Raw genomic sequence first — 23,731 nt, 5'->3', positions numbered from 1 at the left:
TAACAATGCAATATAATTCCACCGATTTAGCTTCCCCAGTATTGTTCGATCTTACAGATAAATATTATAAATAACTTGTAAAATATTCATAAATTTAAGATGCGTGATAATTGATGGGTGGTGATAATTTGTGATATAATTCGTATTGGGTATTAACTTTGATGAGTTTTTTTACCATAAATAAATTTTTCTTTTAAAAAAAATAGAAAATTTTCATATTTGGCGGCTATTCTTTTTCTGGTAAAAAAAGTTTAGTACTTTATAAATAGAGATTTGTGTTGAAGAAGAAGGAAACTGACCATTGGAACATGTTAAAGGATCAGGTCTAACGCAGTTAACTAACGAATTACAACACTATTATAGAATTAGAGTCGCACTAGGATTAGACTAATTATGTTAATTAGGATTAGACTAATTATGTTAATCAGAATTATATTTTGTCTATAATTATATTATGATTAAATTATATTATGAATAGAATTACTATTAGAATCATATTATGATTAGGATTTAGATTATTATTATTATTATAATAGTAGTATAGATATTATAATAGGACTCTAAATATAGCTAACTTAATACTCTACAATTTTATTCAGCATTATAATCATCAATACTATTCATATTAATCAACATCTCAATAATATTAATATTAATTAATATATCAATATATCATATAATCAATATGGTAGAAAATGAAAAGGTGATAACGTGAAACTGTAAATAACGATGGAGTACTAAGCTTTTCTTTCGCATTTGTATTTGTATGTATATTATATAGAATCAAAGTAAAGCTGAAACCAAATATTCATAAAAGAACTAAACTCGGTAGTATTTGAAAAAAGTAAGGTACTTCTTAGGAGATTTTGATCAAAGTAAGTTATTATATAAAACAATTCACTAAAATAATATTTTTTTCTAAAATTTTATAAATTAGTATAAATATATTTTACAGTAACGTTTCAGGGTATATTTTATTTTTTAAAAGCTGACGGCGTTAGATTGATATACATTACTTATAGTAACGTTTTACTCCTAAAACGTTAAAACGTTAATCAAAATAACATTTTAGGAGTAAAATGTTATTTATTTAATTTTTAAAAAAATGATATATACCTTAAAATGTTACTATAAAATACGTTTATATTAAATTTATAAAATATTATAAAGATATTATTTTAATAAATTATTTTATATAATAGTTTAATATAATAAAAGTTGTACTTCTCAGTACTTACTTTATTGCTCGTGATTTCTCTGCGGTGCCTTTTCCTCTTGTACGTTCAATTGTCACTTCTTCTGTTTTCGAGATTACTTAATTACTTATTTTATGGTGCTGCAAATTAAATAATATTATTTCGCCTCAATTCATAATATTATAAATTGTTAATCCAAGGAACCAATTTGTCTTTAATAAAATTTAAGAAATACCTAATCTTGATAAGGAGAGCACAAGCCCCGTGCTTCGATGCCAGGAAGAATGAGGCTAGTAGGACTAAAATATACGATTTCACAATAATAATCGCTAGATTAAATTTTAAGTTATATTAAAAAATGTTTATATATATATATATATATTAATTTTTATGTGCAAAATAATTTTTCGATCTTTTGATAAAAGTGAGTCTGCCCCTGATAGTATATATATACTTTTGGTATCAACAATGGTTCATTGAATAGAGATAGTCATGTAAATAGTTTTAATTACGAAATAAATATATGAGTTTGGCCGGGTCCAATTGGAATAAATATTTTGCCTAATAATTAAAATTTGTGTAGTTTTCCCTTTTTATTTCTAGTAAAAATGAAATAACGTTAATTCTAACTAAATTTTGGAGAAATTTTATATGTAATATATCTAACGTATATGACATTCTTTTTTATTTGATCAGCCTAAAAATTAACATTTTATATAATAATATATTAACTTCAAACTCTTATTTGATAATTTTATAATATAAAACATCTATAATTTATTTTACGCTCCATTTAATTCTCAATCTAAACATGAGTTTTAAATTTTTTTTATGTACCTAAGTTGGCAAGGGTCCTCTTTGTCATATTAGAACCAACATAGAGTTGTAAAATCCTATGGGCTTTAGGTCCCATCTTGTCCTATTTCCTCTAATCCACAATTCCACATACCCCACCACCTCACATTAATACAAATAATATTATACTTAAAACAAAGTTGAAAACAAACTTCCTTCATAAATAGCTTCATATTCCCTCAAACAAAATCACAAGTCTACATTACATTTAAAATTTCTACATACCAAAATGGCCATTAGAAAATCAAACAAACTTCCACAAGTTGTACTTTTAAAGCAAATTATGAAAAAATGTTCTAGTTTGATTAAGAAGTACGACTATGATAGCGAAGACCGCCTTCCAATTGACGTACCAAAAGGACGCTTTGCAGTTTACGTTGGAGAAAATAGAAGTCGATACATCGTACCTATTTCTTTTTTGAGTCATCCTGAGTTTCAATGTCTCCTTCGTTGCGCTGAGGAAGAATTTGGGTTCGATCATGACATGGGAATTACAATTCCTTGTGAAGAATTTGTTTTTCAATCACTCACTTCCGTCCTTAGATAATAAATTATTTGGTGAAAATAATATGTGAATATTAGGTGTAAGGGTTAAATTTTGAGTGATAGAAAGATGGGTTCAAGATGAAGCAATTTGCTTTTCTTTTTTCAACCATCTTTCTTCACTCTACTTTTTCTTTTAATTATTTTTTGTGATTTATCTCTAACCCTGACCTAGGAATCACATGGATATTAATTAGTAATGTTGTTTATTTTTAATTTTGGGGGTGGGAATCAGATTTGTAAACATATGTTGGATGTTTTTCCTTGTAGTGGTGTTTTTAAGCACCCTGTGAGACAAGTCATGTTAATCTACTTAATTTGATTTTTTTTTTAAATACAATTGTTTCTTAATCTGTTTGTATTTCACTTCGAATTTCGGATCTCAACATCCTGTTGCTCATGTTGTTTCACGATCAGTATTGAAAATGAACGAAAAAGTGGTGAAATGCGCGAAACCATATATTGGATTACTCCAGTACGACACGAAGCCGCGATGTCGAGTCAGCTCCTATCTTATCAATTTGAATAAAAAATTTTAAACAGGAAAAATATTATTCTAATCAAATTTCCTAATTTACTCTGTCTCCTCAACTGTAATAATTCAGAATCCAGGGTGCTTGAACAAATTGATCTGAAACTATGAATGAATTTGGTAGACAAAATAATCCAATCTTTTCACTTTTACTTTGTTATTTTTTGGGCTTGATAGTTTAGTCATAGAAAATGATTTAAGAAATAATTAATAAATATTAAGAATAACATATAGAAAAAGCATTTCTTGATATATTAAAAATGGTAAATAAAAATAGAAATTTATTTTTACAATAATCAAAAAGAAAAAGTTAAAAATAATATTAAATATTTATTGTATACGTTCCTAGTGTGGAGATAAACTTTCATGATTAATTCAATGAAATATCTTTCACCTCTCCTACTCCTAGCATCAATAACTAGTAATTGTGCTCACTAAAGAAATATGAAAAAAAATCACCTAATTTTTTTTAAGAAATTTTTTTTTAGCCAGATTGGTATTTTACCTATGTTATTTATCTTTTTGAATATTATATATTTTTTAATTAAAAATAGAAAAAATCAGTATTATTTTAAATTTAAAAATATTATAATTTTCTGATCATTTAACATTACCTTCTTTTTTTCCCCATTAAATTTAGATCGAATATTTATATTTTGAGCATGATAACAATCACTTTTGGGATAAACGGTTACTCACAAAAAAAGACATCATTAATTTCTTGGATTTAAATATTCACTTTGATTAGAATTTAATTAAGTAGTACTTCCTCACTTCAATTTATTTGCTCTATTTTAACTAGACATGAAGTATTCACTTTTATTTGTATTTTGCAGTAATATTATCTAGAACAATTCAACTATAGAAACATAATAAATAAACTATTCACACGATAGATGTCAATTTGTTTAAAACTAATAATTTTTTAAAACGGTTCATAGATTATTCAATGTATTTAGAAATATTAGCCACATTTTGTTAATTGTCATTTGTTGGTCAAGGTATAGGTGTTATCCTCATATTTAATTTTTGTTTTGTAAATTGTTTCATATGATATGATGAATGTGCATGCGTTGTCTGGGGTCTATTAAACCTGTTGCTAGCTTGTAAATAACCTTACCTTAATTTGTTGCTCACATCATATCCTTAAATTTGCACTAAAATTGATGTCCTCTCAACTTCATTTCTACTTCCTCGAAACTTCCTATTTTAGCATATTCTTCTTTATGGGCCCTCCCTTTTATCATTCTTACCTATAGCAGTTCGGATTTATTTGTCATGGTTTCTATTTTTAGAGTTAAATTATAAAAATTTTGACTGACATTTTAAGATGTATTTTTTCATCATATTAATATGCAAAAAATTATAATTTATAGTACTTTTCATGTATTTTTAGAATATCTAATTTTTTTATTTAATATATCAAATTAGTTTGATCTAATTTACGTTTGAAAATTAGTCAAGCGTAACATGACAAACAATTCCGGACGAAGGGAGTATCTATTTTCCTACCGATAATATGTTTGAGTTTTATTGATTCTGAATTTTAATTTTTTAGAATTAGTTAATTTAACTAAATAATTTTAAAATGAATACGAAATTTGAATCAAAGTTATTTAAATAAATATCGTCACAGATTTAAATTTAAATTATTAATTTTTTTTAAATAAATATAAAATTTGAATCAAAATTATTTAAGTTCCGTCGACAAACTCGTACCATAAACAATATCTATCCTGCCCAAAAAGAAGAAGAAGAAGAGGGGTAGGTAGTCTATTTTTTTTTTTTAGAATCAATTATAGGACCATGTAAAATTTAAGGCTGAAAACAATATCATATCAATAAGAGAAGTAAAGTGAAGATATGGCAGTTTGAAGTACGTAGTTGATGCTGATATCATACAGTATATGTATGTATATATATTATATATTGTCTTTTGTAATAGTACTAAACTTTAACTACTTATTGTGACTGAAATAAATGTACTTTAGAGTAACATGTCCTCCATGTGCAATATGGAGGGACACATAGATGAAATTGTGATAATTTGTACATGGACCACCTCCTTTTTTATCATTCTAGTAATTCCACTGTCACAATTTACGTACCACTCAATTATTTTTATTTCAATAACAAAAAATTATAATAATTTTTTTTTCTTAAAACAATGGTAACTAATGTATTCGACCTTATTATTTTTTGAGAAACTCATTTATGTTTTTACATAATAAATAACTTCAATATATCTAATTATATCAGCACTATTTTTATACGACCTTTCGAACGAATCTTTTAAAAGGGGTATCTAAGTAAAGCAAAAGAAGACAACATAGAATAGAGTACGTAACATCAATAAAGGGTTGATAGATATGTGAATCACTTTCTTAGCCTTTGAACATGCTGAAAGATAATAGTGTCTCTAACTTTGCTTCTATTTTTTTTTTGTGTGTGTGTATTCTTTCATAATCGAGCCAAAATTTGTTTGGGAATTTAATTCAATTCTGTGGTGATCATATTGGACTTTGAAATGGATTTCATTATCTGAAAACTACTACTCATCACAAAATTAAAGGACCACTTTGAACAAGGATAATATATTCCCAAAATCTTATTCTAGTTCTACTAACTCTATATCATTTTCATCAACTCGCAAGCCAAAATTGCTTGACCTTTTCTTTTTTAGCTTTTCAAAAAATAAAAAACCATTAACGGTCTAAGCTGACTAATGAGATGTGTGGACTTTTTATAAAATTTGGACAATCATTCTTTCTATGAGCTAACTTTTGGGTGCGAGCAAGACTCAAGATCTATTTAACAGGATTAAAATTGGTGACATTGCAACTCAAATTAAAACAATTTAGCCATCGATATGTCGAACAAGTCAAAATTACCGCTAAATTATCATTCAACGTCTGCAATAAATTACAAAATTTTAGATTGTAATTAAATATTTTTCATGAGATTTTCTGTTTAGTCGAAAGATTCTTTAAGACCCTAATTGTAATTAAATACCTCATGGAGTAGCATCGTGATTAAATACAGGAAGAATAGATTTATTCTAAGTAAACGTAACTTGTCGGAAACCTAAAAATTAAAAGTCACCGTTTAAATTGGAGTTTCTTAAGTTTTTTAATATTTCGTACAGTACTTCTGTAATAATTAATTAAAAATGTAAAGTACGGGAGAATGAGTTAGAAAAAAAGTGATTAAGCAAATACAAAATCACATGATTCCAATTATAATACATTGGTTTTACAGACTAATCCAAAATATTGCTTAATCAATTACCTTGTTAGTTGGAAAAGTTTAACATTTGTGTAAAGAAAGGAATCCATAGGACGGAAAAATCAAAAGGTATTTCTATAAAAAAAAACTTATTACATCTAATAAAAAAATTAGGTCTCGCCTTGGCTTATAATTCAAAAGTTAGGTTAAAATAACCATGAATGATCAAATCTTATAATAAATTCACTCATATCAACATGAAACTTTTGTCATTCTGTTATATCTAAAACACAATTTTTTGCATCTTATGCATAAATAAATATATTTTTGAGGTCAATATTTAGTGGGGTGAATTCTGCTTTGATACCGTGTAAAATTAGAGCTCATATCCTAAAATTAAATTAAATTTTTTTTTTTATCTAAACATTATAAGAAATCACACATCTGATTAACAAATTTTTATCTATTGTTTAAACAAGTAAACTTTTCTTCTAAAGTAGTATCTGAACAGAATCAAACAAAATCAGAAACCAAACATTCACTAAAAACCAAACATTTTCTGAAAAAGAAAGGTTCGTATTTGGTACTTGTCAGTACACTTATTTTGCTCGTCCGTGATTTGCCCTTTGGTCTTCTTTAAAGATCAATCTAATTTATCAATCTCAATGTTTTTGTTCAAACTAATTTATGTAATATAATTATGTACGTCACATTGTCATTGAGAAACGTTCAAATTAGGGGGTGTCAAATGGACAGTTTGAGCTGAAATTGAAAATATTATAATGGATTGAGATAGAAGTCGGATTGACTTTTGACCATCATCCCACCCCAAGTTTACTTTCGGCTTAAAAACGGGTTGGGTCTTGATCCGCCTAATTTGAACCGATTAATCTCACTAATTTAACATATTGATATTTAACTTTTATAACTAAAATTTGAATTTTAGCTCAAATTTTTTTTTTTTATAAAAAAAGTAACAAATGGATAGATAAACCCTAAAAGATGCTAAATAGATAATAATTTATACCTTAAATATAGAAGCATATCTTAATAAAAAATTTTAAAACGGATTGAAATTGAAGATTGAATTGAGCTCAATTGAAGATTCTCTTCAAATTAGTGATGCTTGAATGAGTTGAAATTGAACCGAATTCAAATTATCTTGAGCTCAACCCTTAAAATTCTGAATGAGTTAGGCGGATTATCTATGTTTGGGTTCACTTTTGACACGCATAGTTCAAATTAAACCTCATGATAGTACGTACCAATGGATTTCTTTCATTATTCAATTTGGTACGAAATATTAAAACTCGATAAACTTTATGAGAGGTATAATTTATTCTTTTTAAAAAAGAATATCATTATTATCTTTATTTATAATTATATTCTACAATCTTCAAACTTCACTACATTATATATTATTTTTATTGTTTTGGTTAAATCTAACAAGTAGAGTTTGGTAAATAAATATTTTAGGTAAAATTACAGCCAAGTGGAATTAGAAGGGGTCCTCTTTGTCACTAGGAGAACCAACATGGAACCATAACACCCTATGGGCTTTGGCCCCTCACATTGTCCTATTCTTTCAAATCCACAGAAAATAAAGATAGTAGGGGCCAATTTTCCTTCATAAATACCTTCATCATATTCCAAACATACCAAAAAAATAATAAAAAGTAGTCTATTTCTTATTACATACCAAAATCTCTCAACTTTCTACAAGAAATACATACCAAAATGGCTAAGCTTCCACAAGTTGTACTATTGAAGCAAATTTTGAAAAAGTGTTCTAGTTTGAGCAAGAAGCATGAAGTCCACTTTCCAATTGACGTACCAAAAGGACATTTTGCGGTTTACGTTGGAAAGAATAGAACACGATACATCGTACCTATTTCTTTCTTGACTAATCCTGAGTTTCAATGTCTCCTTCGTTGCGCTGAGGAAGAATTTGGCTTTAATCATGACATGGGAATCACAATTCCTTGTGAAGAATTCATTTTCCAATCACTTACTTCCATATTGAGATAGTTAACTATTTGGAAACAAGAAAAAGTGTTCATAGCTAATTTTGGAGTGAAGAAAGATGTTTGTTTGTTCAAGATGAAGCAAGTTAATCTTTTTTTGCTTCTCTTTTTTGTAACATCATTCTTTACTCTCTTTTTTTTTTGTGAGTTTCCTCTAACCCTGACCTAGGAATCACTATATGGATATTAGTAATGTTTTTTTTTTTATTTCTAATGGGGGGTTAGTTGGGAATTTTTTCCTTGTAGTGGTGTTCTTAAGCACCCTATGAGAGAAGTGAATTCAATGTTTCTTAAATGTATTTAATTGTCATTTTTGGATACATTTGTCTCTCAAATTTTCTATACTTCTAATGCATCTTATCTATTTTTTAATCCAATTGAGCATATTGAAATTGGTATTAACTAAGAAGTTCCACGTCGAAAAAGAGATGGAAAAATTAGTGAATTTTGATCATCCTGACTCATAAACTAACTTTTAAAGTTAAATCAGACCAGAGATCTATCTTTACAGATTGAGCAAAAGCAATGATATGAAATTATGAATGACTTTGACAAACATAACGTTAAGTATTTTGCATGTGATGTTGCTAATTCGATGTTCGATATTTATTTTGAACACGACTAATTTAAATTTATATTAAAAAGTCTCATTTTGGACGGGATACATTATTCCCTACCAAAGATGAACTAGCTAGAATTTAAATACAAATTTTCTAATTAGGAATGAATTGGTACTTACCACCAAACTGCAACATTAACACAATGTTCTTGAACTAGCTTTTGCCTAGTGTTTATTAGAAAATCTAATACCAATCTTTTATAAAAAATTTTTATTATAAACCAAATACTATTAACTAATTGAATCTAGGCAAAAACCACAAATTTCAAATCATCAATCCACCTATGGCTGTTAATTCACATTTTCACAGTTCTTAAATCTTAATAATGGAGCGCATATGTAATTAGGGATAGGGTGTATTATATCCCTTTGATTTAACTATGTTTATTTTGATACGTTTTATCCTTTTTAGCTCTCTTTTATGTAAGAGTATTTAGCAAGTATTTGAATTAATTTAATTTAATGTAATATTAATAATTAGTCAAATTGTCTCTCGATACCATTCGAGAATTCATTTGTTGCTTAAGGTATATCTGGAATTCGTATGAATGGGCATACATTGACAGACAGATCTTTTTCCTTTTGGGAGGGTACTCCGAGTAGTGGGTGTCTCGTAGGACCTCGACCCTCCTATTCTGGAGTCTATTATAAATGTTTCTGTTGCTAGCTTATAAAACTCTTTGTTGGTTACAATATATATAAAGTCAGATTCAAGATTTAGACTTTTTACGTGCCAAATAAATTCATAAATTAAATTAACATGGCTATGGATCAAATTATTCGTTGGATCTATATGACAAATCAATCATATTTGACTGAAATCACGAGTGAACAACGTTAAAACTTTCAATAATATAGCTATTACACATCACACACACACACACACACATATATATATATATATATATATATCACAAATTTGAAGTGGTAAAGTTCCATACATCATGAGTATATTTCCTGGAAACTTCCTATTTTATCATATTCCTGTTTTCTGGGCCCTCTGTTTCTCTTTTTAACTCTCATATTTCTTATCCATGATGTCTAATATAGTATACTACATATATATATATATATATATACATACTAGTCTTCGCTCACGTGCAACGCACGTGTACCCTATTAATTAATATTTCATTTTTTTTAAATGACACAAGTATAAAATATATAAATGAGGCATAAAGTAGATTTTTTAGAAAAATAATCATAAACTTGAAACAATGAAGGGTGACATGTATACTCCAATTTTGTGAATTAATTGAAACGTCAAGTAATATTACCCTATTATCAAATATAGATATGAGAACCATATATTTATTCATTGGTCATTTGTATTACATACACTTGTATTATATATATGCATGACTTTTCAATTTAATTGGTACCATAAAAGTGAGGTTCAACCATATTATTTTAATTGTTACCATAAAAGTGGCATTACTACGATGACTTTATGAAAGTTAATGTCTCTATTATCCTATACTATGTGTTGACAGTAATAACTATATTTCTTAAAGGATGAAAAAGTTCGTCAAAGAACCAACAAAAATTGAAATCCCAAGATAAAAAAATAGAAAACTATCACATAACGTATAAAATTGAGCAATATCTCGAGAATACATTTCAAAATTACTAAAAATAGTCAAAAAATAAATATAAAGAAACATTCAATGATACAACATATGAACAAGACCACACAAAAATAAAATAATAACTGTGTAAACCTCTTCTAGTCTAGATTGAAACCATAATGAGGCTAAGCATATCAAATACTATAAAACCAATAAAAAAGTTGATATTCAAAGAATACATCAAAATCTAATATTAAGAAAGAAGAATCAAAAGCAAATAACACTAAAAAGATCACACAAAATTAACAAATTGTATTACAGATTCTTAGCACAATTTGATGAAAACAAGATCAAAAACTTAAAGAAAACATATTAAAATACAATAAACAAAATCAAGATTAAATAAATAAAATAATAAAAAAGAAAAAACATAAAGATTTAATATGAATGAAATTACCTTTAGTGTCTATACTACTTTTTGTATATCTTTTCTCTATTAACAACAAAAGGTGATAAAGAAATAATCACTGACACAGTCCCAAGCCAAAATTAAATTGATTTTGATAAAGAAGAATTGATATACACATTCATTAAGAAAAATACAACTTTTGGTCTTTCCTCTTCTTGTAACTATTTCCTAAAAGAATTTGAACCATTGTGTCTAGAGGCATGAATTTAAATAAAAAAAGATTATCTAATATTAAATTAATTATATATTAATATTTATTTAGTTTAGAGATAAAATAAGGACAAAATAGTAGTTCAACTTTTAAATTGAGAGCTTCATGCTTATAATAATATATGATATATATAAAAATTGTGAACCGACGATTACAATATCTTACCTCCGTGAAAATAATCCATGTTAAATCATTTATGAATTTAAAATTTATGAGTTTTGAAATTATAGCTTGTTAGAGTTACGAGTTTCTAAATATTCTGATGTCTACTATGGTAAAATAGAGCTACAATCAAAGAATGGTCCATTTATCTATTAAATAACACATACTATTTTCAACTCCCCTCAAATCCCTGGCCTCAAGTTTTATCATTTATAGAAACTATACTATGATCAAAATATCAGGAAGCATGGTCCTTGAAAGTAGGGTAAGTATGTTTTTTTTTCTTCAAAAAATCAATTATAGGCCCATATAAAATTTGAGGCTAAAATTTTGAGCATATGAATGACAGAGTGAAGTAAACAAGACAGTTTCAAAGAACGTAAATGATGTTGATATCACACATGGCCACAGTATTGTCTTTACTAGTACATTTGAGTTAAAACTTTATTTATAGAATTTAAATTCAAAATTAAATTTTTGTGTAAATATTATAATTTAATAGTATGATTTTAAATTTAAGCTTTAAATTATACGACTTAAAAAACATATTTTGGGTTGAAGAGAGTAACATGGCCTCCATGTGGTATGGGTCACCATCATACAACCCATAGATGGATGATATTTGTGATTTATTGATAATTTGTTGTATGTACACTTCTCCGTGCAGGGACCACTCATTCTTTAATTTCAAAAAAATAATAAAATATTACTACAGGATTAGGTGTGAATAATCTAAATATCATTTTCTTTTTAAAAAATATACATATACATGCAAATTAAAAGTAATCGATCAAAAGTTTTCCCAACTCAAAATAGGAAATCTTTGCATTTTGTTATGATTAGTAAGACTCGAAGCATGGGATTACAACGTCTGATACGTTTATCGTGACTTCACAGAAATCTTGAAGCACCACCACCCACCGCCTCATGCGGTGTAGTTAACTAACTATAGAGTTAAAAGGGACTCAATGTTCAAAATATCCTTCTCAAAGTAGAAATTGTTTAACTACTCAAATAGTAATAGTTTGCATACTATTACTTCAAGCACCTACAATATGCTCGATCTCTTTTTTGCATGTGTATTTCCCTCTTTTCATCCGCTTAAAAGTTTGCGTGTAATAATATTTTTGGTGTGTCATTTTATATGATAAAATTAAATTCATTCATATGCTTTTTAAATATTTCAAATTAATATTCCTTTTTATATAGTAAATTATTTTTACCAAATCTTACAAATTCTATCTCCAGATATATGATCAAAATAAAGAAATTTGACTTTTAACATTCTAACTTTGTTAGGTAAATCGAGAAGGAAGAATTAGAGAACATGGGTAAAGTGAAAAAAGAAAAGGTCATTTTTCTTTGACCATAAAATTGCTCTGTTTTCTTTTCTAGTTTAGAAAATTACTCATATTAGTTTACAGTATATACATTAGATTCTTTGAAAATCCAACAAGGTCTGTTCGTTTTTTTTTTCATAATTAATAAACGGTAAAAAATAGTTGTTATTACAAGGGAGGATCTGATGAAATAGTTGTTATTTGTTAAGATATGAAGGGCTTAACTCAACCTCTTCACCTATACTCTGATTCATATTTAAAAAATAAATTTTGATTGTAACTCAATCTAAAAATTAGTTAGAGGATTGCTCAAATCCATCTAAGCAAATCACCCGCTGTCTATTTTCCAACTAATGAGGAAATTTAACTGATATTTTCGTAAATCCAATAACTTTTATCTAGACCATATATATATTTTTAAATAAATGATTTTTACATCTATAATTACATGAATTAGTTCAAAAGTTGAAACACATATAGAAAATCTAATTGGTACTATATATTAACTTAAGATCATTATAAAAATTCATCAACTATAGAATTCTGAATTTACTCTGCATTTATAAAAGACATAATGCCCAAGTATCCCCTCAACCTATGTCCGAAATCTCAGAGACACACTTATACTATACTAATGTCCTATTACCTCCTGAACTTATTTTATTAATAATTTTTTACCCCTTTTTAGCCTTCGTGGCACTATCTTGTGGGCCCAATGATGGTTGACTTTTTTTTTTCATACTAGTGTCACGTAGGCTTAAAAGGGATAGAAAATTGTTTATAAAATAAGTTGAGGGGTAATAGGACCTTAGTATAGTATAAGTGTGTCTCTGATATTTCGGACATAGGTTGAGGGGGTACTTGTGCATTTTCCGTTTATAAAATATCATCTCAACCATCTAATTAAAATCTTGAATAAACTAGTCTTATTAATTCTTGAGTGTGTCGTACTTATGTAAGGAAAGTAACACATCAATAAAGGATTGATAGGTACGTGGATCTATATCTCAGCCTTAGAACATGCAAGCAATTGCTAATGTCTCTAACTACCCTTTTTTTCCCCTCTACTCTCATAATAGGGCCAAAGGCTTTGTTTGGGAATTTTAGTTAATTCTGTGGTATCATATATATTAGACTTTGGATATATATGGGGCTCAATATTGTCTGTCTAGGACCACTTTGAAGAACGAAATCCCAATCTCAAATCTTTCTATCACCAACAATACAATGCGAGAACTCCATCAAAGAACACGACGAGATGAATAAGATATATCGATTCGTTATTAATATTTGAGTTTTAGTTCCTACGATGAAAGGAAAAACTTCTAATGTCACTTAACATGAACAATAACAATAACTTTTGACCGTTAATAAGCTGAGATGTCTGTATTAATACAAATCTAATAAAAGTATGTAAGGATTGTTTCTGGCAGTTGCGTAGCCACCTTATGTTGATCGAAAAATTATACCGTATATATAAATGTAGTGGCTAAATTACATATTTTAAACATCTTAAACAGAATAATATGATATAACCTAGTCACACGAACTTAAGAATAGCAAATTCACTTTTAGCACTTAAATATTCTTCGTAAAATTTCTAACTCTAGACACTAAAAATCGAACGAGTGAGAAGGCAAATTGGTTTTTAGGGAGAAATTCAAAAGAATCGGTTACATTGGTAGTTGGAGTTGGTTAAAAATTTATTGATTCACACAGAAAATCTTGGCTTAACTAGGTCTGAAAGATTCTTGTAAAATATTTGACGTTAAAAATCAAAAGATGATATATCTAGGATATTGTGAAACTGTCAATAACGATGTAAGTAACGGCTATGGTCAAACCTGCAAAAGTCTTTTGTTTGTACTTTTACGAGACTAGTGCACATGCCTTTCTTTTTTACTATCTTAATAGAATCAAAGAAAAAATTGAAACAAAACAATTAAAAAAAAACAAACACTATTCGAAAAAAGTAAGGTTCCTTTTTCGTACTTCTCAGAGTACCACTTTATTATTGCATGACCGGAGAGTTAATATCTTAGATGATCATTTAATTATATAATTTTTATTTTTAAGTGTAATTTATTTTTAATTTTTTATTTAAAAATTATTTAATTATGCATTTCTTTTTTAGAAATCATTTAACTTTTAATTTTAACCCAAAAATAATTAACTATTCACTCTTTTTTAAAAAAAGTCACTCAATCTATTTAATAATTTTTTATTATAATTTACTGATATTAATTGTTTATATAATAATTCAAATCTTTTTTTTCTATACCATTTAACCATTTAGTGATTCACCTACCTAACCGACCATTAAAAAATATAATATGAATCATTTTATTTTGTCTTTCATCCTAAATTATTTCCTCTCTTTTCCTCTACATTTTTTATTTTCATTCTCAATTGTTGGTGCCTCGCCAAAAAGAAAAGCAACAATGAAGAGTAAAAATGAAAAATGTGAAGGAGAAATAGAGAGAATAATTTAGGATGAAAGACAAAATAAACTGAGTCACATTATATTTTTTAATGGGTCGGGTTAGATAGTGAATCACTAAATAGTTAAAATGGTATTTTTTATTTTTTAAAAAAAATTTGGGTTGTTATATAAACAATTAATATAAGTAAATTTTAATTAAAAAACAATTAAATAGATTGAGTGACTTTTTGAGGAAATGGTGGATAGTTGAGTGATTTTTGAGTTAAAAGTCAAAGTTGAGTGATTTTCTAAGAAAGAGTGCATAGTTAAGTGACTTTTGAGTTAGAATTGAAAGTTGAGTGACTTTATGAAAGAAGAGTGCATAGTTAAGTGACCATCTAAGGTATTAACTCCTTGTGCGAGATATATCGTTCGCTTGATAATGTGTACAAAAATAGTACTCTCTTCGTTTTTATGTGACGATATTTGATCGAGTACGGAATTTAAGAAATAAATAAAGAATTTGAAATGTTTATCAAATTGTTCTTCAAAAAGCAAACTCACTTTTCTCTCTCTTGATAAATACATTTGAGTACTATTTTTAAAATTAAGTGGAACCAATAAGGGTAAAAAAGAAATTATACATTTAAATACTTAACATATAAGGAAATGTGACATTCTTTTTGGGACGAACCAAAAAAGAAAATGGTGTCACATAAAATGGACGAAAGGAGTATTAAATTAATAATGTTATTGTTATTAATTATGATGAAATTATTTTTGTGCACCGTTTGATTTAATTTAATATATAAAAAATAATATCTATTGAATAATTTCAAAAAACAAAAGACTATTTATAAAAATAAATATGTGAATAATATTTTGAGAAGCAATTATGTCTATATCAAAATTATGAAAATTATATGGTAGTGCTATTTAATCTAATAATTGAATTATTTTCGTATACAGAGACATTAAAAGTACTTAAAATGTAATTAGTAGTCCCACATGGGTTGTTAATTTATCTCATTATTAATGATGATAATAGTTTCTGATTATTTTCATTTTTTTGAACTAATTTTATAATGGAGTAATTAATCTTAATTCATATCTTATAATTAGACAATAAACAAACCTCCAAAGCCGAAAATTACAGAAAATAATTTACTCATAAATATCTACATATTCTGTACAATTCGACCTATAAGAATAGTAAGATACGATAGAACACACCTTCATTCATCATTATTAAAGATTTTAAATCCAAATTTTACAGGAAACATATTTCAATTAATTTAAATCTTAATAATTTTATAAATAAACTATTGAAAAAGAAAATGAAGAGAAGTGTTTGAGACAGAATGTTGGAAATAGAAACAAGTATCATTAATACTTGTTGTTGTTGAGACTTGTAACCTTCCTAGATCAGTGAAAGCCATGTTTCAAAAATATAAATTAATTTTTATTCAAATATCTTTATTTTAATGAAAAATGAATATTGGTAACTCTTGGTTAATTAATGAGAAGGGTCCTCATTGTCATAAATAGAACCAACATAGAACCCTAAAACCCAATGGGCTTTGGCCCCCACTTTGTCTATAACTCCTTTTATTCACTTATCCCAAAACACCCGTGTTAGAAAAATTTAAAAAATAAATTATTTTTTTAGAAAAATAAAAAAATAAAAATTGTGGTCTTTCCTCGATAAATAGCTTCACATTTTTCTATTCTAAAACATCAACCTCCTTCTTCAACCTAAACTTTCTTTAAGAAAATAATTTAATTATGGCTATTAGAAAATCAAACAAAATGCCACAAGCAGCAATCTTGAAGCAAATTCTAAAAAGATGTTCGAGTTTGGGTAAGAAAAACAGCTATAACGATGAAGATCATCTTCCGATCGACGTGCCAAAAGGACATTTTGCGGTTTACGTTGGAGAAAATAGAAGTCGATACATCGTACCTATTTCTTTTTTGACTCATCCCGAGTTTCAATGTCTCCTTCGACAATCCGAGGAAGAATTTGGGTTCGATCATGACATGGGAATTACAATTCCATGCGAAGAAGTTGTGTTCCGGTCACTAACTTCAATGCTTCGATAAAAGTTTGGTGCACTAAATTTTCGTTATGTGCGAGTGAATATTAGGAGTGGAGTGAACAAGGATGGGCTAGCTCAAGATGAAGCAAATATTGATGTTTTTTTTTTTGCTTGTCTTTTTTCTAACATCCACTAAATTTTTCACTCTATTTTTTTTTTAATTTTTGTAATTTAATTTCTTCTAACCCTGACCTAGGAACTACATGATATTATTAGTAGTGTTTTTTATGGGTCAGAATGAGATTTGTAAACAAATCTTGTGAAATTTTCCTTGCAGAGGTGTTTTTTAGCACCCTGTGAGAGAAGTGAATTGAATGTCTCTCAATCTAATTGATTTGTCATTTCATTCTATTTCCATTTTTATTAAGTGCATCTTCAATTGTTTAGGAAAAAAATTCAAATTAAGAACGATTCTAGTGAGAATAAAATTAATAATAGACGGAAATACCAATGTAATTCACTAATATTCAGAATGTTTCACCCCTAACAGGAGATTTCGAGTTTGAGCTCTGAGTATGGTGGATAAAATTTTGTTGGAATCGTCAACTTCAAATGAACTTCGTAGTGCGCAATTCAAATTCTGTTAGAACTTTAAAGTGCACTTCAAACACCGAATGAAAAATTGAAAAAGAAAATAATGTAATTCATATAATTATAACTCTCTAGGTATAGCGAGTGCAGAGTACACAAGAATACCTTGCAAGATAAATTCGCTTAAGATATGTTTTAACCGTATACTTCCTCCGATCAATTTTATTCCTTCATTTTGAAGCTGGCATATCCTTGGCTGAATAATGATTAATTTAATATAATTATCTTATCACAATATTTGCATAAATTAATTTTAGTTCTTAAAAAATAATTTGGAGAATAACTATTTATGTTGAAGATAAAATGGGGTATCTTAGTAGCATAGGCGGGACCTACCCACGTATTCGGTAACTATAGAAAAAATCATGTATATCTATTTTGAGAAACTGACAGATAGTGAAAATAATTTATAGTGCATTCATGAAAAGCATAAAAGTGTTCTTGCGCTGGTGGTACAAGCTAGAGAATCCACCTGTGAGACCTAGATTTGAATCTAGCTAGAATGTTTTTATACTATTTTTAACTTAAGTTTATGTTAGAGCTCATATATGAGCTAAGGTAATATTGGTGCATTCAAAATCTTCAAATTCTAAATTCGCCGATTCCACCTTGTTGATGAGAGTTTGATTCCTACGTTGAAATCTCTTCCCTCCTTTTATTAATAAATGTGAAAAAAACATTTTTAAAATACTAGTTAAATAAAAATTAATAAAAACGAAGAAGTCTATTACATACTTTCTTCGTTCCTACATTCTTGTTATTTTTACAAAAAATATTTAAGTAATTTAAGAATGAAAAGTATACTTTACTTGTTCCTACTTTATTAGTCATAGGAATAAGGGCTGAGCTAGGTAAAATTGAAAGTGCTTATGAACTCTTTATAGTAGAAAATTACACATCTATGTATAGCTAAATTTACTTATTTTTGGGGCAAAAAAAAAGATCGAGTCTTAAATAAATTATTAGGAACTTCGATTAGGTCTAAATAATTAAATTGAGTGTCTAATTGTAATTTTAAAAATATTGAGAGCGGCAAGCGGGTATTAAAATATTCAAAACACAAATTCTTTAATTAATCTATAATACAAGGATCTCTGGTCATCACACTACCATTTTTTTATAAAAACAAAATAAGGACAAATACTTCTTAGTCATCGGTTTATCGTATATACTGTGATTATTAATTACTAATACTGATTACGCCCAGTGAACTCTTCTTAATATTCCAAAGTGTAAACAAGTTGGTACTTTGTTGAAGGAAAAAAACAATTATTATTATATACTTGGCATCGTATTATATTCTTGATGAATTTATATTATATACGATAGTAGTGCGTACGAATTTTACTTACTAAAAATATTATTTGTATCCTTTTGTCTTTTCGTAAACATCTAAAAATACTTTCTATATTTCCTGTTCTGCAAAAATAACATTATAACACATAGGTTAATTAAAATATTAATATATAATCAAAGCATCAAGTTGTTGTCACCTATAATCTTGTTTTGTTTCTTTTACAAATACGTTGGTTTTTTTTCAGAAATTAATTAATGTGCTTATTTAGTTGTAGTCGCACAATTATTTTGCCAGCATAGAAAAATACGACCTAATGAATTTGCTTAGTGAATCTTTCAACTACTTATTCACCTACGATAATCAATGCTCTCCGATATCATTTGCTACGTGAAATAAAATGAAATATAACAATTGGCTATTTCACCTTATCTGATAAAATTACTTCAGATTATATTATTTGTATACTAAATGAGTCGTTTTAATTAGGGTTACTTACTTCGTCAAAGAGATCTAAACAAATGTAGTGTTTTTTTTTGCAAATGCTGAAAGTGTAACTAGTTTTATGTTTTGTTGGAGGCTTGAGACGCAGTTGTTGTGTTCAAGGGCTCTATAGGTGTACGTTTTTGCTTTAGTAATGGTAATGTTTACATGTTTATCAAAAAAAAAAAATCGAACAAATATTATACTTTTTATGTGTAATCTGATTACGTAAATATTATACGTTTTATATGATGGGGATATTATAATAGTACATTTTTATCTTTTTGGATTTGAGAAGATTTTCTCAAAATTAAATTTAATAAATTCTAAATACTTTATTTGAACAATATCATAAAAAATCTAACAGTTCACAATATCCAAATTAATTAACAGCTTTTATGTAGAGACAAAATTAAACCTACAACGGATTGGATCCATATTTTCAACAACTTCAACCGTTGTCATTACGACTTCCAATATATCTCTTAGATCATATTATGCTATTATTATAATTTAATTCCAAATATCACCTAAATTAATTAATTAATTGAAATCTTTTGTGTCGTGAATGAATAAATTAGAGATATCAAATAATGAGTTGTTTGGTAGGGTTTAAGCAATCGATCAAAGATGATCAAAAATTTGTTTTGGTCAAGATCGGTCAAATAATAAGTCATAACTCAACTCATTCAATACGACCAACCTTCTTCCCTTTCTTTTTTTATTTTTTTTATTGTGAAAAATATGAAAGGATATTTTTAAAAATTATTAGCTTAATTAAGTTCTTCCAAATTTACTTATTTTCCAATTTTAAAATTTGATTTTCCATATTTGTATTTTGGCTGCAATATTTTAATTCACGGGGGTTACAATGCTTAACACATTTCAATTTAACTCAATAATTTGATGGGGCATGACCAACTCATTAAACTTGATGGATTGGACAAGTTACCAAAAAAATCAATCCACCTCTACGATATATATATTATCATGCAAATCATGAGACCGTTCCACTCCTAATTAAGAGGTTTTGAGTTATGTGGATAATGTGTCCCTCAAATAGGTCGTGAGCGATCTAAATTTAGTTGGTGCTTTCCTACGACTTATGATGGTGAATCACACTAATTGAACTTGTCATGCAAATACATAACGTCTATCACGGACATGCATGAACTGAATATATATAATATGTGTGAAATTCTTAACGATATAATAAAACCCTACATAAAATATGAGCTAGCTATCTAATATATATATAGCTTATTTATGATCCTCTGGGACCAACACAATAATAATAATAATAATAATAATAATAATGAGCTAGCTAGCTACAAAGTTGGTCCTATATATCTTTAATTCTCTCTTTGGGTCATTTTCTCTTTTTATTTCAACCACAAAAGTTTTCTGACAGTAGCAACTCTTTTTCCTAGCATAAATAATTAAATACAACTGCAAATTAATTAAATTGCCTTCTTTTTGTGCCCACAAAAATTAAATATAGTAGGAATGAATTATATCCTTTTTTTTGTGCTTCAACATGTATTGATTTTTCTACTGACCAGTATTTATTTTGTGTTGCTGCTCATATTGATCACAGAATTCCCATCTTCCTCTTAAAAATATCTTCCCTAACATCATCAATGCCATATACAGGCGAACAAAAACTTATGAATTTAACTGAACTTAATATTTTTACGTATACATTAACATATATATGAATAATCATGAAGTATCAGTGAATATTAAAAGTTAAACTCATATATATCTAAAAAGTATAATATGATTTTTGTTATTGAGTCTAATTATTAAATTTTAAATCTATCTCTGAATTCTGATCGATCAACGCATGCATGGCCCTCGTTGGCTCGTTCTTCTTCATCATTCATTTCTTCTATTTTTTCTTCTTTACTTACCGTACGTACTTAATTTATTGATTGGGTCCAAATTATAATAGCTAGGGCTAATTATTACAATTATTATTTTTGAATTTATAGTACGTACTTCACTTGGTAGATAAAAGGTCCTTATCTCTCATTATAAAAGAAAAGTTTTAGAATGATGAAACATTCGAGCTTATATAAGTTTATTATTATTATTATAAAGCTAAGTGAGATAAAAGTCTTCTCATTGGATAAAAAAAAGGAAGAATTTTCTTTTACATAGGTCAGCCAATATAGATGATTATATTTAACTATATTAAATTTTTTTCTCTCAATTATATGCGGGGTGTGTAAAAATCGAACCGATCAATAAATCAAACCGATAAAATGTTATTGGGTTTAGAAAAAATAATTATTGGGTTATTAGGTCGTTCTCGGTTTTTCCTATTGGGTTATTGGGTAAACCGATAACCCAATAAGACGATAGTTATTTACTACTTTACCCTTCCTCAATATTAAATATACATAATTTAATACATAAATAGATTCAATGTTAGCTTTTCAGGCTATTTGATTTTTTGGTTAGGAAATTGGTGATAACTTTGTTGATTATCTGGTGGATCAAGCAACTGTTCAAGATTGTCTCATTGAAATATTTAATTTTAGTTCGTAATTGTAGGCAATAGCTTTTGCAAGTTTGTGAACGTTAGTATATTATGTTTTGGCGGTAAGTTGGTAACATGTAATTATAACATACGTACTATTATATATTATTTGATCGACATTTTCTTATTGGGTTAACCGAAACCGAACCGATAACATCAAAAATCGATAAATCGATAAAAAATTTCTTATTGGTTTGTTATTGGGTTAGCATATTTTAAAACCAAAAACCGATAAATCGAACCGATTATATGTAAAACCGAACCAACCAATGCACACCCCTAATTATATATGTTCAATATGCAAAACAAAATATTGAGTAAATTATTCATGTCCATTGGTATGAGTTCTGATTTAAACATTGTGTTTGTCTTTAATATGGGAGTAATTTAAAGCTCATATACGTGACTTAAAAAGATTGGAATTAAAATGCATAATTTTCAAATTAATACAATGTATAACACAATTCCGTAACACAGTACAAGAGGCATATAGTCCTACCCATGCCAACACAAAGAATCAAGAATTGGGACCAATGTTGTTGTACCATATATAATTGAGCAGTCATTTTCATCTAAAAAGATTTTTGGGTATTTCATAATTGTTAATCATGGTTGGTGAGGGTAGAGGTCATATACATTATTATTATTATTATTATTATTATTATATAAATAGTTGGCTACAGGCATGTTACTTCTATGCAATGTTGTCCCCAATGACGTCCCATCTTCATTAAAATTTAAACCCCAGTTAACACCTAATAATTAAGATTATAATATATAGGTGGTAACTAGTAAGTATACGCTTCTCTAACCTTAATTGAAGACGTAAATTTGAGTTTTGAAAATGAAATTGAAACGCTTAATCCTTAAAAGCAAAACTTTTAGGGGTGAACTTAGGATTAATCCGACCGCATAAATATATATGTATTATATATTTCGTATGTAATATATATACCACATATACAAAGTCTTGAATGTTTTGTAAAACTAGATGACATACAATACGGTAAAACAACTAAGGACAGGTAATATTTAATGTGATATTTAACAATTACTTTTATTGTTAATGTTGTCAATAATATCAACTTTAATTCTTTGTTAGTATATACATTTAAAAATCTGTTATTTATTCATTATTTACAAGGAAAATGGTCTATATGCTTGAAAACCAAAATGACATGCACATTAATATTTATTTATTTATTTTTAAGAAAAGACAGATGGAGACGTTACGCTAGGTTACAAAGGGACATTTTGTCTGACTAACTTTCGTTTATTATCTTCTGGCATCCATCAATGTAACTTTAATCCAAAATATTATTTACGATCTTCAAATTAGCTTACGTGAATTTCAATTATTTTATATAAAATATGATCATTTCATCGTGATCTTTTTGTTATAAGACGAGGAAATTTAATCTTAAGACTTCTATCTACTTGAATACCATATTGAAGTTTATAATTATTTCATCAAAAAAATTATTTAATTACATTCTTAATCTATACCAATATAGCTATAGCACTACTAAGAATAGAATTATCATAAAATAATA

The 23,731-nt window shown here is 27.4% G+C and overlaps 3 protein-coding genes across 3 annotated transcripts; all 3 read left to right on the top strand.

Annotated features, from left to right (window-relative positions):
* Positions 1 to 2,088: 2,088 nt before the first annotated feature.
* On the top strand, positions 2,089 to 8,710 carry LOC101253234 (protein SMALL AUXIN UP-REGULATED RNA 12-like). Its single transcript, XM_069292987.1, has one exon. The coding sequence runs from the start codon at positions 2,281 to 2,283 to the stop codon at positions 2,596 to 2,598; it is 318 nt and encodes a 105-aa protein (XP_069149088.1). The 5' UTR covers positions 2,089 to 2,280; the 3' UTR covers positions 2,599 to 8,710.
* On the top strand, positions 8,089 to 8,710 carry LOC101249503 (protein SMALL AUXIN UP-REGULATED RNA 8-like). The gene has a single exon (XM_010317040.4). The coding sequence runs from the start codon at positions 8,089 to 8,091 to the stop codon at positions 8,377 to 8,379; it is 291 nt and encodes a 96-aa protein (XP_010315342.1). The 3' UTR covers positions 8,380 to 8,710.
* An 8,181-nt stretch (positions 8,711 to 16,891) lies between these two features.
* On the top strand, positions 16,892 to 17,611 carry LOC101251725 (protein SMALL AUXIN UP-REGULATED RNA 12). Its single transcript, XM_004230945.5, has one exon. The coding sequence runs from the start codon at positions 16,952 to 16,954 to the stop codon at positions 17,267 to 17,269; it is 318 nt and encodes a 105-aa protein (XP_004230993.1). The 5' UTR covers positions 16,892 to 16,951; the 3' UTR covers positions 17,270 to 17,611.
* Positions 17,612 to 23,731: the final 6,120 nt, after the last annotated feature.

Source organism: Solanum lycopersicum, chromosome 1 (genome assembly GCF_036512215.1).
Source record: "Solanum lycopersicum chromosome 1, SLM_r2.1".
Taxonomy (NCBI): Eukaryota; Viridiplantae; Streptophyta; class Magnoliopsida; order Solanales; family Solanaceae; genus Solanum; species Solanum lycopersicum.
This window is presented reverse-complemented; position numbering and strand designations above follow the sequence as displayed.